General features: G+C 38.1%; 1 protein-coding gene across 1 annotated transcript in view; it reads right to left on the reverse strand.

Annotated features, from left to right (window-relative positions):
• The window catches only part of LOC145247885 (TATA-binding protein-associated factor 172-like), a 179,301-nt gene that overhangs the window by 36,990 nt on the left and 121,160 nt on the right, over positions 1-21,151 (reverse strand). Inside the window, exon 2 of the mRNA XM_080109496.1 lies at positions 949-1,072. Coding sequence (XP_079965622.1) covers positions 949-1,072 — 124 coding nt within the window. The remainder of the gene's footprint in view (positions 1-948; positions 1,073-21,151) is intronic.

A 21,151-nucleotide genomic window follows, 5' to 3' on the forward strand; every position in this document is an offset into this window, starting at 1 on the left:
AATCTTGGCTGCAACTGGGGAAAGTGAAATTCTTCTGTAATTGCCCGCTTTGGAGATATCACCTTTCTTTGATATAGGTATCAGACCAGATGTGCCCCATTCTTCTGGGCGATTTCCATGGAATGTCTGGTTACAGAAAAATAGCAGACTCTCATTTTCGGCACATGCACAGCGGTCATTGGTATATGGAGAAGCTATATTTTACGCATCACACAACCCTGCTTAATTTACAGATTACCAATGCCACCCCTGACCTCTGAAGTTCAGTCAGAGCTAGCAACAGAAACATGTTTCAGCATAGGAATATCTAAAATTATTGAAAACTGAAAAACTAATCTCAAATTTTAGCAAACTTCAATTCCATGTACATGTATTAGATTCATTACTTCTCATCAAGTAGGTTTTATATATCATTCTAAACACTTTCACACACCTGAGGCTATTCTTTATGTCTACATATCTACTATCAGACCATACATGGTTTTCATATTTATTCTGGTGAATTTCTGTCCCACTTGATAAGGTACTGTTTTTGTTCCAGTAGTTTCTTTTCAAGAACTGCAAGATTGTGGAACTCTCTTCCTAATCACCGTTTTTCCCTACATTTAACTTGATCTTTTCAAGACTAAGGTCAATATGTATCTTTTCTCTTTGCAATAATCATCTTTGGTTCTTTATAGCACCTTAGATTTATTAACTTCATACTTTGTTTGGAGCGATTTCCATAAAAATAATTCAATAAACAATCAATCAAGAATAAAAAGTAAAAACAATCTGTATATCATGTAGAAATGAGAAAAATACAGAATTTGCAAAATGTGGGATGAAATCAAAAAGTTCAATATTGTTTTAACATTCTTTTCATCTTCTAAACAATCAAAAATAGATGACAATGATTTTATTTTGAATGAATTGAGTAATGCAATGGATGAAAAAATTTTCACTTACTTTTGATAACAAATTATTCAACTCATGAGGATGAAGTCTTTGTACTTCTCCCAACTGCTCAGCTGCAGATCTCCTTATCAATGGTGTTGAGCCTGTTTCTAATAAGAGGAAAAGCCGGTCTAATCTAGAAGAAAAAAATAAGAATAACAACTTTATTTTGGGCATTTAGAATAATTTTATCTTGAAAATAGTCTGTTTCATATTACATTTTACAAAAATTTTAAATGGAGAAAATAAATTTGTATTACAGTACAAGACAATTAATTGTGATTTTTTAGACTACATTCACAGTGATTAGTACAATATAATCATAAAAAAAACGATTTTTTCAAGTTTGAAATCTATGTAGAGAATTAATACACACTTTTATAAATGAACATTCCCTCATAAAACTATTTAAATTTTGCTTGTGACAGATGTCAGAAATGAGATCATTATTAGACAAGTTACACAAACTTAGTTTAGTAAATAATACTGAACTTTCTAGCAAAAACATGTTTAAAAATAACTTTATTTTATTTTCAACTAAAATGATTGTTTTTAATCATTTGATTAAAAAATATATAATTGGTGATATAAGATTCTTTCATTCCAAATAATGTTTCAAAGAATGATTTGCAAAGTTGAAATCTTTTGTAGAATCATTTTATTCAAAATATTTTTCAGCTCTGAAACAAAACATTTTAACAAGATGCTTGTCCTATGTGCAATTCATTTGAAAAACAAAATATATTTCAAAATATTCAGATAAACATAAAATTTTTACATTATAAAAATGAAAAAAGAAAAACAATGTCGATTGCAAGATCAAGTTCTAACCAATATATCCATTTGACATTTCGATTGCAAACACCCTTTTTAGAAAAAAAGAAAGCCATCTTGTTAAGTATAGATCTGATACAGCAAAGACACAAATAGATTATATGCTAGTTAGGAAAAGGAAAGCTCTTTGTGATGTGAAAGCAATTCCTGGAGAATAAATCATGACACAGCATAAACCAGTTATTTGGAGTTTCATGCTGAAGAAAATTCATGACGTAACAAGTTCCTAGAAGAAAGTTGTGGAGGTTAAATGAAGAACATGTGAACAGGCAAAATTAGAGAGAAAATGAAGTATTCAACTACCAGATTTATTACAGGAACCAGAATTAATGATGACTAGTGGATAGAAGGACCCTCAAGGCATAGGGTGATATGAGGATGGAATGAGGGAAGTTGAGAAGTGTATTAAACAAAAGTGGAAACAAAGGAGTCTGTAACGTAATCCCCCATTGAGGAGCGTTAGAACTATGCTGAGGTAGCTTTGTATTCCCGGGTGACGCCAGATAACTCAAGGATTTAAGATAGAGAAGATAAATATAGATATATTTTAATTCACTGTCAAAATGGATATATTTGTTTTTTGGGGGGGGTTGGAAGACCTGAGATATTTTGTTATTTGGGAAAAACTCAACAACAGGAAATGCGAGGATGTTAGACAAACATATTGTACTGGCTGAGTGATGGTTGATGACCTCGAGGTTATGTGATTTTTGGTCTTGAATGGGGTCTCAGAGCGGGATTTGATTGGCTGGGAAGACTTCCACCCCACCCACATCGGGTCGATGCGCTCTAAAATTAAACAGATTGCTGTTGAATTCGGGGAGAACAGGTCGTATAAACCCGCCATTCCCTGGAGAGAGGACCCCTCCCCACCTCATCCATCCGTCGGTCGCTGTCTGAAGAGAGTTGAGACTTTGAAAAGAACTGACAAAATCTGAATGAGAATTGTAAAAACATTTTGTACATAATTTAATGAGAATTAAGCTTTTGTAGATAGACTAAAATTGTTGTCTTTCTTCCTGCCTGCCGCTTCGATATTCGCTTTCAGCATACCAAATTTCATGTAACAGCCTCAGACGAGTCTAGACGACACATGCCAAAAATCCAGAGAAATAAGAGTCCTTAACCACCTCCTCGAAGGAGGCATTACAATTGGTGACCGCGACAAGGATAATCAACCCGAAAAAAGGGGTGAGACTTAATATTTCTTTTTTGTTACCACAAAAAAAAAAAAAACAGTTGGGATTGTGACATTATTGGTGGCAGAAGAAAAGACATACTAAGAAAGAGACAGGGACTTCTGAAAACAAAGGAAGGAGAGACAGAAAAGGAAACCAATAAAGAGACGCCTGAAGAAGAAAAAAAAAAAAACAGCGCCTGAAGAAAGACTTTGAGCCAGAAAAACAATTTGCATGAGTGAAAAGGACATTTTGTTTTGAAAAAAAAAAAAAAAAAAAAAAAAAAACGTTTGAACATTTTGAAAAAAAAAGAGAAAACAGAGAGAGGAAAAGAAACGCCGATTGAAACAAAACGGTTGAACATTTCAAAAAAGAAAAGGAAAACAGAGAAAATAGACACTTTTTTAACATTCGACAAGTGCGCGTCGTGAAGCGACGAGAGAGACAGACAGATAGACAGAGAGGACGAGGAGAAGACAGGCAAGTAAGCGAACCTTTTTTCTTTCTGTTGTCTGTGCAATTTGGCCTAGAGAGAAAGAGAGTAAGAAGGATCAGAGAGAGAGAGAGAGAGAGATAGTAATTTTTTTTGCTGTTGCTGTGAAATTAACGGTTGGTCGTGCATGCTTCCAACCCCATAGCAGTAATATCAATAAATTAATGAAAGGAAGGGGTGATGGTTGCAGGTACAAGCGAAGGTTGTTTAAAACCGACCAATCGCTGTCGCATAGACTTTTCCTGCTGGGATTGAGTTATATATTTTTTGTTGTTGAATTAAAAGGCTTGAGAGAAAGCTTGTTGTTTTTAATGCTAAAACAATTGATTGTGATCCGATTGAGGCCTAAATGAAGCTTATATTTTTTTTCTTTATTGAATTATAAGCTTGAAAAAGGGGAGAGAAGGTGGAAGAAGTTTTTATTGTTTTGCCTAAACATTTTGGTTGTGATTGTCTAATTATTTTTTTTATTATTATTCTTTTGTTGATGATATTGGGTTAAAGTCTGAAGAGGAAGTTCTTATTTTTGTTGTTGTTCAAACGATTAATTGGGCGTAGAGAAGTAATCAATATTGAGGGGATAGCTGGATTAATTGTGAGAATGTCGACTGAAGCAGTCAGGAGCGAATCGCTCCTGCGGAAGGGAGAGGTTGACACCGATCAGAATATACAGGAGGCGGAAGCCCTGGTTGAGTTAGTTATGGGGCGTGGCCAATAAGAAAGTTTTCCCAGGGAACGGCGGAATGCGGCGGAAATTTCTCTAGCTCTGTTGGGGAGATTGGAATCTACCGAATTTAGAGGAGATCCGGGTGAATTGGATAATTGGATACATTCTATTTTGAAGAAAAAAACAGTTTATGATCTTACGGACAGGGAGGTAATTTTGCTGGCATGTGAACACACGTCGGGATCAGCCTCGAGGTTTATTTGCCAACAGATAACTGATAATCCTCAGTTGAAATGGGGGCAATTACAAGCAGCTTTAGAAGGGGAGTATTCCGGAGAATGAAGTCCCCTTGACGCAATGAGAAAAATGATTCAAATATATATAAAAGCCAAATACGTCCAAGGATGGAATACTGTTGCCATATCTGGGCAGGAGCTGCTAAAAACAGCCTATCCTGCCTTGACAGAGTACAAAATAGACTTCGTGGCTTAGTGGGGGATGCCCTTTTCTCTACCCTGCAACCTCTCTCCCACAGAAGAGACGTTGCGAGCCTATCCTTGTTTTATCGTTATTTCCATGGCAGGTGCTCGTCTGAACTCCAATGTCTGGTCCCCCCCTCGCCAATCTTTCACGAAAAACACCCGTCTAGCTGAATCCACTGTGAAAAATTTCCCCCACTCTATATCTGTGCCTAAATCAAAAGGTGGATTCCATGAACAAAGCTTCTTTCTTAGAACTGCACGCCTGTGGAACTCTCTTCCGTCTGCCTGCTTCCCTCCGGACTACAACTTGGATGTCTTCAAGTCCAATGTTAACAAATTCCTGATGAACCGCCCCCTTAATTAAACACTTCAGCAAATCTCCACACTAACGTAATGTACTTGCAATAACCCTTATCCCTGAGTGGCTTCCGGGCCTTGATAAGTGGTGATCACTGTGTAAAAAAAAAAAAAAAAAAAAAATCCAACAACAATCCGGAGAAAGCATAGCTGACCTCGGCGACCGGATATCTGGTTTGGCTGGAAGGGCTTTTCCGGATGAGAAGCTGAGAGAAACCAAAACAGTGCAGGCGTTATTAGCTGCTATATTGGAAATGTTTTATTGTTTAACGAGAAATGTTTCGATTTAATTAATGAAAACGGGGAAAGTTTTTCTTGAAACGTATATATATATATATATATATTTTTATTATTAAAAACAGAAAATGAAAGAGACATGTTCATAATTGTTTAAACTAGGCGAGCGCCATTTGAAAACCAAAACATTTATTGTATAAAATGTATGAAAATATAATTGTAAAGACATTTCTTGAAAAGTCTGCATGAGAAAATATAATTTTAATAAACACTTTTGTCATTTTGGGGCGGGGGGGATTATACTTTGCTCATTAGAGCAAAGTATAACAAAATTGCCAAATGAATGTGAAAAAAAATGCGTATGATTCCGTGACGTCAGATTTATGTTAATTATACGAACTAAGCAGAAGCGACTTAATGATTTTTTAAAACCTTTGTTTATCTTCTTCAAACTGCAATTAATAATTAATCTTTGTTATAATTTTGTTAGGTTTTAAGATTTACACAGTTTAATGATTAATATTATAAACATTTGTATATTAAATATGAAAAACAGTTTTACTGAATTCTCATTTTTGTTCGGTAAAAAGAGACAAACAAAATATGAGGGGTGGGGGCTACAAAATGCTTAATATTTGTGCAATAATATTTTCAAATCGGTTTTAATCTGGCGATACAATAGCTGACAAGAGACATGTTTATATTAAAACTTAATATTTAAAAAAAATTTAAACAATAAATTAAAAATGGCTCATTCCATGTCAAATCGACAAATTGGGGGGGGGGGGCACACAAACCATGTCTAACACGGATTTTTTTCAAATTTGCTACATTTATAGATGTCCATGAAAGGAATTGAATGGCACCTGTTACACATCTCAAGGTCAAGAGGTTTCTGAGATATGACCATGACCTTTTTAAAAAAATGTAAATTTTTATGGAGAGGTGACCAACTTTAAAAGACGATATCTGTTATTTATGGGCCTACAAAGTTCATTCATATATCTTTCTAAAGTACTTGGATAGATCTACAATTTTATCTGGGAATATTTTTTCAAGGTCAAATTTGAAAAAGTTGACCTTGACCTTTTACCTGAATTATCTCAAAAAGGGTCATTTTATTTTTTTTATAATTTTGACAAAAGATTTATCTATCTTATGACAGTGTATATTCCAAATTTCATGATGAGTTTTCCACTAGAACCATTCCTACAAGTGTTTTAAAGAAGTGGGCTAAATTCAAAATGGCGGAATGTAGTACCAGCGACTTCATATAAAACATTTTGATATTTCACAATATGGTCAAGTTTGATATCTTTGTAAAGCCAGTTAATGCTGATTAATATATACATAAAGACCATGGTCACAAAATCCATATAAAAACATTTATGTTGATGAAACTGAATTTTCTTCATATGTTTTTTTTTTTTTTTTTTTTAATGCAACAGATTTTGTTATGGAAAAAAGTCATAATAAAAAAGAATTTCGAAAGGTTTTACAGGTTAATTAAATTATAACATAAAATATGTGATCTCAATGTTGAACCATTTTTTCTCGATGATTGATATTCTAAATCTACAAAAAGGCAATTTATGTTGTTTATGGGTACTTTTCAATGAAAATTTTAAAAAATGAATGTTCTAAAAAAATTCTTGGCATGTTATATTTTATCAGTATATATCTTCTGGTGAGAGTATCAATTTCCCATCCTAAGTTTATTTATTTATTAAATTGTTAGGTGAAAGGGGATTAGGGTGTGCTGAAAACGAATATCACATTTAAAATTTGGTCCGGCTACTAATTTTCACGATAGTGAAAAGATACTTTTCCACAAGTTTGATGTAATAAAAAGATACATGCACGCGCTTGCATGTACAACAATGACCACCACTTATAACATAAAATATTGCATTTAAATTTTCCGCAAATAAGTAGTTTTCTGGATATTAAGCAATGTAATTCTACATATTATGAGTGGTGGCTACTGTTATATGCACAAGTGCGCATATTTTTTGCCAACCCCCATCCCAACAAAAACAAAACAAAAGCACCAATACTTTCAAAAATATTGGCAAACTAGAAAAGTACCCAATTCAAAGTTAGCAGCAAACAGTGTTTTATCATATTCAGTCCCTGATATGGAACTTTATCAGTATATATCTTCTGGTGAGAGTATCAATTTTCCATCCCAAGTTTATTAAATTGTTAGGTGAAAGTACAGAATAGTTACGAAGCCCCCCATTCAGGTTCTGTAGATTTAGAAAGTTATCCTTAACTTGGGCTCAATTACAGCTTAAAAATAAAAATAAAACAAAATACTGGAAGAAACCTAGCCAATAAACGTTATTATAACATTTATTGGGTGAATTAATACTAGTAATTTGTTTTATTTATAGACTCCAAAGATATAACCTGGTACAGGCAAAATGAATGCCGATGCTCAAAATGTATAAACATTTCGACCCCTTCCCTTTACTTAAAAATTCACCAAATATCAGGAAATTAACCAATTTTAATGAAATTTTCAGTATTTATCAAATAATGACCATGGAATATAATGAAACCATTATTTTTATTTAAATCTTAGCGAAAATGTATTATTTTGTTTAAACAAAAAATACCTTAAGTTATGGTTTTCTGTAGTTAAAAAAAAAAATTTTTTTTTTTTTGCTTTTATGCAAATAAAGCATCGAAAATTATAGCAATTTTTAAAAAATGATTTAATTTTTACAGGAACATTATGAAAAAAGCCCTTAAAGTCTGTATTAATGAATTCGATATAACTCGAAGAAAAATGAATTTCTCAAACTACCGATATTACCATTGAATTAAGCATCGTTTAATATTTTCACAAAAAAAATTATAATAGCAAAAATATTTCTACTTTTTTTTAAAATTACAGATTACATATAATTTTTATATGCAAGATTTTAATATGAAACTGTCGGCGTAACAATTTTTATATAATCTCAAATTATAATTAAAAAGAAAATTAATTTAAAAACAGGAACATAAAAAATAAATTAAAAAATGAAAAAAATTGATACAAACGTTCAGAATAGGAATGTACGGATGCACGTCTGGGGGAAAAAAAAAAGAAAACTGACACTCCTACTGCCTTTTAATATCATGACTTCATTTTGAAACAGCGTTTCAATTGGCTGTAATTTTGGGTTTCCACATAATCGTGTTTACAAATCTTTATTTGTTGCATTTTGGCGAATGGCAGAATTACTTGCTTTTTGAGCGCTAATTAAGCTATTTTTTTTGTACGAACAAGGTGTTTTTTGTTTTTTTTAATTTAATTCAATATCTTAGGACTTTACTAAATATCTTTGAAATAGACTCAGGAAACTAATATTTATCTTTTAAAGGATTTTTACAATGAATTTATTTAACTTCAAAATTTGGCTGAATTGGTTAGCTCGTCGTGAAAACATTTTTCATAATTTTTTTTACATGTACAAATATTTTTTCCCTTTAGGAAATTAACTTTAGTCTCTAATCTTTCAAATACAATCAAAAACTAGTCATAAACCTACAAAAAAATTATGATAAATCGGCTTTCAAAACTAGGTCCCTCTATCTTTATCTGCCCATTTTTGCTAGTACCTATATAACCGTATCGTGTCGGCCATTTTTTATTGTTCTCACATAACACTCAACACTTGTAATTTGTAAACAAATTTTCCCAATTTTCTGCAGTATAACATTTTTAAGTAAAAATCTTTTTGTTGCATAAAAATTAAAAGCTGTGGACGCCAGCGATTAAATCAATGAAATAAGTTTCCATTTTCAAAACTTAATAAATTAAATTGAATGGTAAATATTGGTTTTAGCTACAACAGAACACCGAGCACTCAAATTTGTTTTTTTAGGGGTACTCAAGATTGCTGACAATGAATCTGATGATAAAATAAACCGAGTGCACGGTAGCATAAACAAATTTACATTAGGTCCACTTGCACAATTTTCTTTAAAATGATGACTTTTATATAGGCACCGCCAAAACTGGGGGGGGGGGGCGGAAGTAAGTACTTTTTGATGGACCGTCTTTTTAAAAATCTACCAAAAATCAGGTAATTATCTGATCAATACGAAATTTTTAGCGATTATTAAGAGAAGAATGAACTTTATAACAGTGTACTTATTTTTCATAAACGATATTTATATATATATATATTTTTTTGCATACAACCCCCCCCCTTGTTTTGAGGGGGTACAAATATGCTTAAAATAATTATCTAAAACTGAATACAATACATTGTGTTGTTGTTGTAAGGGACAGAATTATAGATTAAAAAAAAAAAAAAAAATTGTTTGCATACCTTATGAATATCAGAACTTCGATTGTGTTTAATTATCCCGCTTTTGAGTTTTGAAGTGTGAAATTCGGTGAATATGTTAAGAAATATAATTTAAGTTAAGCAAAAAAAAAAAAAAAAATGTTTAATATTTATACGAAAAAAGCCATTTTAAAATCTTTGATAAATAAATTAACAATTTTTTTTAGCGAGCCGAATAATGCATGACCATTATTAAACAGGGCATGCTTTGAAGAATCGATACAAAAAAAAAAAAAATTTGATAAATATTGTGCCCTTTGTGTTAAAAATAGCATCATTTTTTCGATCCCGTTTGAAAACGTTTGCCGCCTTTCGACTACGGTGGACAAAACGCGCTGAAATAAATTTTTTTTATTCTGCTTTAAATTGCCCCCCCTCCATTTTGGGGAGCCTGGCCCCCACACACATACACATTAAAAACCAAACTCATACAAATGGTCACCCATCTGGTACTGGCCAGCCTCAGCGTTAATAATACATTGAAATTTTCGTCACTGAAAAAAAAGGTTTTTTTTTTGCCTGTTTGGTCTTCAATAGTTTGCTTTTTATCAACTACAAACGTAAACATTGTCGATCTAGATCGACGCGAAGTAACTGGTTGCCTATATGAATAAGTGGAATTATTTGAAATCCAGGTACTTATATATTTTTGCATATTCTCATAGAAAATCATCCTAAATCTTAGTTAGACAACAAATAAATAAATTATTTCAAAAACCTTTTTTTAAAAATATTTATGTACGTTTTTTGTGCAAGACAAAAAATTTTTGGGAAAATTTAACATTTAAAATTTAATTAAAAATAGTAGAAAAAAATTTACATTATTCTGTTTTCTATATGATAAAATTCAGGGTTTTATCTTTCTGGAAAAAAAAAGTTACTCAGAAATAATGGATTTTAATAAATGTAATTTCGTTTTAAAAACCAACAACAACTTCATTTTTCGGCCATTTTTGGCGGTGCCTACTTTTATAGGTTTTCGGTTTTCTGAAAACGAATATCACAATTAGCCTCTAGTAAATATTTACATTAGGTCCACTTCCACAAATTTTCTTTAAAATGACGACTTGTATAGGTATTTGACTATGCTGAATCAGAAAATCTAAGTGCGATAAACAAATCTACTTTTCTGCGACTGATACTGCCCCCCACCCAATAGTATTATCTATATAACTCGTCATTTAAAAGAACAATGTGGAGGTGGACCTAATGTAAATATTTACTAAAAAGTTATCCGTGCATATAAATTAAAAACGTATGTAAAATTGAGAAATTATCAATAAATGGTTTTCTTTTTAATATTTATTCAAAAAGTTAAGCAAATATAATTAAATAAAAAAAATGTTATCAGAGCATGCGTTAGCCTTTGTAAAGGAGCGACTAATAAACAAATAGGCCGAGTCGCCGTTTAACTCAATGCTCAAGGAGTACCAAAAAATGTGGAATATCACTTTTGTTTAGGAGAATTTAGCTGAAGACTTATTTAAAAAAAAGATATTATAATTATCATTATTATTATAGTATTAAGTAGTTTTATATAATAAAAATCTACTTTTACATGAAAATATAACTTACAAGTGTATGGTGCATGGAAAAATTTCAATCCTGAATTCGTGTGTCTTGTTCAACTGGGAAAGTGGTTTCAATAATATTAATTTTTTATAATCTTTTATTACTTTTTATCCCCTACTATATATTTAGAACTTGTTTTTATAACCAGTAAACAGACAGCATCAATAAACAAAAAGAGACTTCAACAATCAAAGAAACGTTGTCACCAAAGCTTGTCTGGTATAGTGGTGATAAAATTTTCACTTACTTAACCTTTTGTCCAAGATCAAAGTGTAGTATCTGTCTCCCAGTTACCTCATTTTTGATTTTTTTCAAAGGGCTCTGCCACTTGACCCCCCCCACCCCGGGTTAAGTTCAAGGTGTCACTTTTGTGACACATTAACTTTTGTTAGTGGGACCAACCCCCTTTTTGGGGGGTCAGGACCCTCTTTGCTCCTTCCAGGACCGACGCCATTGTGTGGTAGTCTGGACCCGAAAACCGATCCCTTCTTTGGGAGTTTGCTGTTTCCGGGACCGACAACACTTTCTTTGGTAGACATGACCTGGTCGGGTAAGCTTTAGTTAGTTGGGTACTTCGTTTCCTCCTCTCCGAGGTTGAAATGGTCTATTTTCTCCTATCTTAATTGCCTGAGCAGTACTCTGACCTACCAGGCCCAATCTTTGTCTTCCTTCGCTGCTTTCCCAGTGGATTGAGCAAACCAGGTTCACTTTCTCGCCTTGGGGTTGTTTGTGGGTAGGATGACGTGGGAAGAGCGGGTGTTTCATTTCTGCTCTCCTCTCTTAACTGCGATGCGGCACTCTGACCCACTAGCATCCACTTCATCTTCCTTCGCTGCTCTCCCCCCCTTGCGGGGGATCTGACCTGATTAATCCAACATCCCCGTGAGGGGAAGTCAATCCACTTTCTCTCTTCTTCACCCACTCCCCTCCATCTCCCATTTCCCTGCATTTTCTTTTCTCCCCTGCTACACTTTGGTCCGCGTCAGCGGCCCGTGCAGTTTTTTCTGCGTGATGCCGGGGAAAAGGCGTATACCACCTCAGATGTGCCACATCGCCCCACTCGAGTACTCCCCATCGGAGGGAGCACCTCCCACGAGGGATAAAGAGGAGGAGAAAGCCAGGGTAGGGCAGCAGCCTGCGGCGACCCAGGTAGATCCAGCTACAGGAGGGCAACCGATCCAGCCTCCGGCTCCCCAGGAGGGCCACTCCCTAGACGGGGGATTCAAGGAAGCGATGGATGAGGGAACGAGATGCGATTTGGGTGCTACACATCCTGCGACACCCTTACCACCTCAATCCTCGTCGGTTGGAGAAAGCACACCCGCCCAGGCTCCCCAAGAGGACAACCCCACGATGACGAGGAAAAGAGGTACCTTTCCGAGGGACCACTCCCAACGAACCCCCCCTCCACCTCAATCCTCATCGGCCGGAGAAGACCTCCACCGTTCCTACTCCCCACGAGGACAGCCTCCCGGCAGATGAACAAAGTAGGAGACAAGGAGGCCTAAGGCAACACTGGTGGTCCATAGCCCGTGGCACCCCCAGTCTCTCAGCCCCCATCCAGTCACTCAGCACCTACTCCCCATGAGGGCAGCTTCCCAAAGCCCTAAGGGGAAGATGATGAAGATGGAGTTGCCCGTAGAACCCAAGCGCTTTTCAGGAAGACTTTGGAATCCCTAAAGGCTCTCGGGGGGGGGGGGGGAATATAAAGCACCTCCACCGGCCAAAGCTCCACAAAACACTCCGACACCACCAGAAGCCCCGAAAACCATCCCACTAACAATAAAGCCCGATGGGAGAAATCCCATGACTCAATCTCCGGGCAAAAGGAAGGAAAGGGGCCAGAAGACGGGCCAAAACCAGTCTACGACACCACAGGAGGACTGGCCAGAGTTAACCCCAAACAAAAGGGCCAAGCAGCAGCAACAACAGAGCCAGCAGCAGAAAGAAAAGGCAGCGGCAGCCGATCCCCTCCCAGGTCCGTCCAACACCAAACAGGATGAGAATAAGGAACAACCATCATACCCCTTCTGGGACAGATTGAAAAATTGGAAAAGAGAGTTCTCTCCTTGATCACTTCCGCCCTCAAGACCAGGAGTTTAACGAGTGTCAACAAAGACACCATGGTGGAAATCCTCATTGACTTGAACATTTCGGCAAGTTATATATGCAGGAGGAATTTCACCATGTAGGACATTCTGCTCCCCAGAGAGGAAGATGCAAAAAGACTGGCCAGGACCGAACACAGAAGCAGGAACATTTGGCTGCAGCCAGTATACCTCGACGGGAGGAACACCACTGTCTCAGTACTGAACGTCCTGTGCTACATGACCGGAAAACATGTCAGGGCCATACCGAGTCAGCCTGCGGTCGACAACGTTTTGACCGGGGACTACAAAGTTTGGATGGTCCTGGGCAAAGACAGTTTCGACAACGATCCAGCCATGCTCAAGTTTGGAGAGCAAACCATGACGCTGATCATGGAGGGGACACATGGTCAAGGATTGTCCTAAAAGGCAACCAGCCACCCCCAGGGAAAAGTCCCCACCAAAACAAGCACAGCCAACGCCTCGCGCTAGATAAGGCTAAGGCGTATAGAGAATAGGCTGACCCGGGCGGTGGAGGGGGGGGACTCCTAGAGATAGCCCTAGCTAAACAAGACCTCAATCGCTTGGCTAGCAAGCGGTATGAGGGCCGGATAGTTAGGGCTAGGCTAATGAAAGTCTTGAACAAAGCTGTTAATTGATTGAGATTGTCGGACTGACTTCCTCATCTTGGTTGTTATTGTCACAACATTTTGCCCTCCGGCCTTCGTCAGGTGTTTTGTATTGAACTGGGGAACCGTTTGTTAGGAGTCTCGAACCCAACCCTTTATTATTATTATGTGCCCCCTACAACATCAGGACGGTATTCAAGAGCGAGTCAACACTCAGACGACACCTGGTACGAGTGAAGCCCCACATGGAGGAGAACATGACCAAAAACTGCATATACTCCATCCCATGCAGTTGCAGAAAGGTTTACAAACAAACATGCCGCCCCCTTAAAGTAAGGGTGGAAGAACACGAAAAGCGGTAACTAAAGAGGAGACGGAAAAATCGGGTATAGCCAACCATGTCTGGATGGAGAGGGGGGGGACCATCGCCCCCTATGGGATGAAGTAAAAATAATAAACAGAGAGACCCACTGGAAAGTGAGAAAACTTAAAGAAACAGCTCACATGCTCGGACATAACAACCTACTGAGCAAACCAAGCATAGAGCTGAATGCAATTTGGACACCTTTGATAGAGAGAGAAAACCATGAATAACAACATAGGTTTAACATTAACAAAAACCAACTAAGAATTGTGACATATGGCCGAGTGGTCCTAGACGTTGTATCAAAGTTTTCAGTTACCCAAAGGTGCTGAGTTCAATCCTGAACGAAGGCAGTGAAAAAGTAACATTCAAAACAGAGAATAGCTGGAGTCCGAACACGGTACCCCGGTAATAATAATAAAGGGTTGGGTTCGAGACTCCTAACAAACGGTTCCCCAGTTCGATATAAAACACCTGACGGAGGGCAAAATGGCCGAAACGTTGTGACAATAACAACCAAGATGAGGAAGTCAGTCCGACAATCTCAATCAATGAAAACACCTCATCTCAAAAATACAGACAATTACTAAAGCTGTTAATGGACGCTGTCGAGCATAAGGTTACTCTAAGGCGCGGCTTGGATGGGTACATTCGAAAAGTAAACGACCTGGAAGGGCACGACACAGGAGATTTGCGAGGGCTTATGAAGGCATCTATCCGAGCGCTTCACCCAACTATCCAGACTCAGGGTCGAAGAGTTTGGCAGCTATTTGGCTGACTCGCCTGCCTCATGGCGGCTGGTGGGAAAGGTCAACGGCACGGTGGGGAGGAAGATTTAGATGATTTCAGGCCCTTGACTCTGCTAAACACAGACCAGAGCTATGCTGTGAAAGGAAGCTCGATTCAGGACAATCTTCATATAGATCATAGAGGGGACAGAAGATGACGCCGAGGCCGCGCTGATCAGTTTGGATCAGTCCAAGGCTTTCGATAGGATGGACCATTGGTTCCTGGGATCTGTGCCGCCGGATTTAATCCGGAGCGGTGCAGATCAACGGTAAGCTGTCAGAGTTTTTCGCCGTCTTCCAGTTGGTGCGACAGGATTGTCCGCTGTCGCCTCTCTTGTATGTCCTGGCGTTGGAACCCCTCCTTCGCAAGTTAAGGGACGAGGCGACTACACTAGTCCTGCGCGGGATAGCTCTCCCTAGAGGCACACGAGCCAAGGTTTCCGCGTTCGGCGATGATGTCACCATGTTCGTGTCTTGCCCCACGGACATTCAAGCGGTCACCGAGACGCTCGTTCGATACGAAGAAGTTACGGGGGCCATCTTCAATCGCAGTAAGTAAGTAATCTGCAGTTGGGTGCCTGGACTGGAGGAAATTCGCTTCCGGGAATCTTCAGTTGGACCGATGGCCAGGTCCGGATCCTCGGTGTGTGGTTCGGACCGGGTCTCCAGCTGAAGAAAAACTGGTTGGAAGTAGAGACCAAGGTCGAATCCTCTGTCAAGACTTGGGTTCGAAGGAAATTGTCCTTGAAGGGTCGAGCGGAGGCGTGTGCTACATACGTCTTTCCGCTCATCCTTTACCGTCTGTCTGTACTTCCCCTCCCTGCAAAACCACGAACCAGCTTACAGGAGCACCTCGTCACACTCTTGTGGAATGAGAGTAAGCATTATGTTTGCAGAGTGGTCTGTGTTGGAAATCCGAGCGAGGGAGGCTTGGGACTGCCCGATCTCCTGTGTCACAAGCACGCAGAGAGGTTAGCCTTCCTGAGCCGTTCGTTGTACTTAGACGTTCCATGGGTCACTGCGGTTGGAAGCTCGTTTTCCAATCTCTCACCCGACCCCTCGGTCTTCGCCGAGCTTCGACCGAGGGGGGAACAAACATTCTACGCCAAATGCCGGTCCGCACTTAGATCGTTGCCGGGGACCAGTGTCCTTGAACAGTCTAGGAACAGTCTTTGTCGGGAGCTAGTGGGGCATAACACAAAGGAACCGCTAGTGAAAGGGACGGGGATGTCGTTAGAGGAGGTCCGCTCCCAATGGAGTTGGGCGCCGGGTCGGGATTTTCTTACAAACTCGGAATTTTCCCTTACCTGGCGACTTGTCCGGAACACACTGCCCCTCCTTGAAGAACTCAACCTGTACAATGAAGAAACCCAAGTCTACTGCGCTGCAACAAAGGCATAAGGGAAACAGCCGGTCGAGCTTTTTTCAACTGCAGCAGGCTCAAGACCCTCCTAGGGTACGTCAACGAGGTAACAGCTCACATTGATGCCAAGCGCTGGCTTGAACTCGACGCGTCATTTTGTGGAGAACATTGACCCGCCGCTGCCTAGGGAGAAAAGAATAGTTTTTCTAGCGATACTAGCAGTAGCGAGGATGGTCACACGCCTCAAGCAAGTCCGCGAAGGGATATATGTTCCAGATCGGGATCTGATCGTCTACTTTAAACATCTGCTTAAAGTAAAGATCAGATGCGATTGGAAGCGGTTGCCTCGAGTGGCCTTTGACAAGAGGTGGGTGCATGACGCTAGCTTGTGCATCCAACGAGGTGCCAAGTTTGAATTCGTGTTACCACCATAAGCATGGTACATGTGGTACTGGGTCCTACGGAGCCCATCCCGCTAAGTTAGACAAATAAAAAGTAAAGAGACTCTTGACTGGTGGTACAAATGAGATCCTGTCCCCCGATTGTTTGTTTTTTGGCACTAGAGAACCTTCCAAGGCTACCCTACCACTATCCCCCCTATCTTTTTGTTTTACAAAGGGAAGTGGGAGGCGGGTAATTAACAATGGATTGGACTTTTTTCGGGAGAGGGCGGATACCCTCCGAATCAATTAAATGTCCCAGGAAGGAAAGCGAAGAGACTCCAAACTCACACTTGCTGGGGTTGATGATAACACTGTATTCCAACAATCTGTGGAACAGTTGCTGTAGATGCTGCACGTGTTCGCTTTCAGATGAACTCGCTACGAGTAGATCATCAATGTATGCGTAAACGAATGGTAATCCATGTAAGACTGCGTCTATAAATCGCTGGAAGGACTGGCCAGCATTTCTCAGTCCAAAGGGCATTCGTAGAAATTCGAAGAGTCCGAATGGGGTAGTTATAGCAGTTTTGGGGATATCTTCAGGGTCCACAGGAATCTGGTTGTACGCACGGACGAGATCGATTTTGGAGAATATCGATTTACCATGGAGAGAGTTTGAAAAATCCTGGAGGTGAGGAATGGGGTAATTATCTGGAGTCGTGCGACTGTTCAGTGCTCGATAATCCCCGCAAGGGCGCCAGTCGCCTGCTGACTTTTTGGGCACCATGTAGAGTGGCGATGACCAATTACTGTTGGAGGATCGAATAATACCCAAATCCAACATGTGCTGAAATTCTTGCTTGGCGACTTTCAGGCGGTCAGGTTTGAGTCTGCGCGGGCGAGCGCTCACAGGAGGTCCTCTGGTCTGGATGTGGTGGGTAACATCGTGTGTAACCCTGTCGTTGTTAAAAACAGGACGAGTTATATTAGGGAAACCTTTTAAGAGGTCTGTGTAAGGGTCCGTAGCATCCTTCAATATGACCGAGCTTATCGTCACCTTTTTATTAATCTTCCCTTGCACGGTAAGTCCAGTGCTATTGTCGATTAATTTGCCGCGTTTGACGTCCACAAGTATGCCAAAATGATGCAAGAAATCTGCTTCTAAAATTGGAATGGGCTTGTCTCTCCAGTTTTTCACGGATATATGTGGAGGTGCCTGAGGTTTTGGGAAATGAATCCTCTGGTGCCTGTGCGTGCACCGGGGCTACTGAAACCGTTACTTCCATGATTTTGTCTGCCAACTCTGCCAATTCCTCGACCAAGGTGTGTCTTTGGAAGACGCTAGTATCATCTGAATACTGGACGGCAGCCTATTAACAAATAATTGTTTGAGGATGTCCGGCTGTAGAACGCTTTCGCCCATTAATTGTTTCATCCGTCTCAGTAATTGGGATGGTTTTCGGTCGCCGAGTTCCTCCTCGATCAGTAGTTGCCGGAGACGCTTTTGTTGGGAGTCGGTTGTTCTTCTGATTAACTCCGACTTAAAAGTGTCATAAGAAATAGATCCTGGGGGTGCCATTATCAAGTCGCGGACTTCAGCCATCACTTCGTGCGTGAGTGCAGCCACCACATGGTTCAGCTTAGTTAATTCGCTGTGAATTCGCTGAGTGAAAAACTGAGCTTCCATGTGGGCGAACCACAACGTCAGGTCGTGTGTCCAGAAAGGCGGAATTTTAAGAACGGCCTGTATTGCCGTTGTCGCTGATATGGTATCACTATCCATGGTTGGTTTGCCGCCCTCGCCTGGGTTGAAAAAAACTTAGTTTGAAAGTCTTTAAACTGCCGAATTGGGAATGTCCAGCTCCTCGCGTGTTCTACCAAAGTCTGACGAAACGGGGTCACCAGTGAAGTGAGCTGCTCGCCGGGCAAAACAACGAACAGCTCCTTAAAAATAATTTTTCATAAACATTAATAAAAAAACAAATATTCAAAAAAATTAATGAAAATAAATAGTCAGACTTGGCTTGTTAAAAGAAGTGTAATTTTATTTACCCTTTTGTGTATCACACTCATGTGGTTTCTTTTGTGTCCGTAGAAAAGAAAGAAATCTTGACTGACTGGGTAAATGTTCTCTTTTTTGGCGTAAGGTCGAAAAGAAAAGATAAATTAAATATTTTTCTGTGGGATAGCTTTTCGAGTAAAAAGTGGCGTGGAAAGGTAAGAAGAATGTTTTTTTGGTTTCATTATGAGAACTGGCATAGCGCGTGTCACGCACATGTGACAGACACAGCAGTAGCGCGTGTTAACTCCTCAAGGGTCAGCGAGCGAAAGAGGAAGAGAGGGCACTTGAATTTGGCGCCACGGTTTTTTTTGTCCTCTTTTTTAGAGCTCTCTGGAAACGGTGACAATTCAAAAGTCTCTGTCAAATTTTAGTTCCGGGGTAGACGCTACAGTCTTAAAGAGGGAAAAATATCCAAACGTTAGAGCACAAAAATAGACATAACTTCCTTAATTTTTATTCGATTTAAAATTTTTTAAAACATTCTTTTTTAGCTCATCAAACTCTTTCTATAGATACCAATATTGAAATATTTTAAGCTATTTCAATTTTTTCATGTGTATTGTGAAAAAGAGTAACATTTTTTGGGAATGGCATAAAGGCTAAAAGTTTTGATTCTGATACCTCAAAATGTTCCGATTTCCAGATTCCGATTAACTATCCTAACACTAATTATATCACTTTTTTCCATAACAAAATCTGTGTTGCATAAAAAAAAAAAAAAAAAAAAAAAAATGGAGAAAATTCAGTTTCATCAACATAAATCTTTTTAATATGGATTTTATGACCCTGGTATATATTAATTAGCATTAAAATAGCTTTACCAAGATATAAGACATGACCATATTGTGAAATATCAAAATGTTTTTATATGAAGTAGCAGGTACTACATTCCGCCATTTTGAATTTAGCCCACTTCTTTAAAACACTTGTAGGAATGGTTCTAGTGGAAAACCCATCCTGAAATTTGGAATATACACTGTCATCAAATCTTTTGTCAAAATTACAAATATATTAAAATGACCCTTTTTGAGATAAATATATTTTGTTCAAATTTAATAAATAAATAGGGACTGGGGGAATTTAGTAAAACTCGTTCCGGTAAAACTCTTCTCCGGAAAACTCGACCCCTTTCGCTAGGTAGAAAAACTGGTCCCTTATTGAATAAATATCGATTGAAAACACATTTTATGATCGTTCTTGAAGGAGATATTGTTTTTTTTAAAATAGACTAAAAATATATATATATTTTTTTAAATAAAATCGATTTTCTAAGTGTCCGTTTTCTACCTAATTGGCTAAGTTCTTAGTGGTTTCACCTATTTTAAAGCGTTTATTATGTTCATAAACGAGACCGCATATTTTTTTTTATATTAATATAAAAAGAATTTACTTATTTACTGTTGTTTATAAAAGGGTAAAATCGATTTTTCTACCTCGCCGACTATGTTGTTTGTTGTTTAATTTATTTGGAATCGTTTATTCGGTAAAGAAAAAAAAACACAGAAAACAAACAAAAAACATGTTGAGTGTTACGTGAGAACGAGAAATAATGTCCGGTATATCACATCTTAGGGGTCTTGATAATCGCTAAAAAATAGAAAATTAAAGAAATTCCTGAGGGAGATTTGGTTTTAAAAAGAAAATAATAAATTTTAATATTCTTTAAAATATAATTTAGAGAGGAGGGGGGGGGGACTATATCTCCCTTCGAAAAACAACCAACAAAAAATGAAATTAAAAAGATTCTTGATAAACGATAACGGGATTTTCAATAAAATTGATTAATAAATTTATTTAGTGATTACTTTTTCTCTTAATGATTGATTTTAGAATTTTGAAGTAAAAATTAAAAAAATTAAAAATGAGGGGTTTGTATTACTGTACACAGATTCGAAAAAGTTGTCAAAAAAACAAATTTATTCAGCTCGAAAAGCATACAGTGTTTACCGATGTATTGGAAAATTCAAAATGGCGCCCGACACTCTCTTTAACACGGTAAGTTCAGGAAAAGATGTTATAAATAATAAACTAGACAAAATACTGTTAGAAATTCGCTCATTATATGTTACCGTGACATAAGTTGACATATATTCGGTGTTTTTAAATAGTATTTTATCTAGTTTATTATTTATAACACCTTTTCCCAAACTTACCATGTTAAAGAGAGTGTCGGGCGCCATTTTGAATTTTCCAATACATCGGTAAACACTGCATGTTTTTCGAGCTGAATAAACATGTTACATTGAATAAAAACAAAAAAATGTATCCAGTTTGGTAGAAAAGTAACTTATCTTGCCTTTGATAATATTTATTTGTTATATATTTGTTTTTTGACAACTTTTTCGAATCTATGTGAGTGTACAGTAATACAAA

Source organism: Euprymna scolopes, chromosome 26 (assembly GCF_053919585.1).
Source record: "Euprymna scolopes isolate OS-2025 chromosome 26, ASM5391958v1, whole genome shotgun sequence".
NCBI lineage: Eukaryota > Metazoa > Mollusca > Cephalopoda > Sepiida > Sepiolidae > Euprymna > Euprymna scolopes.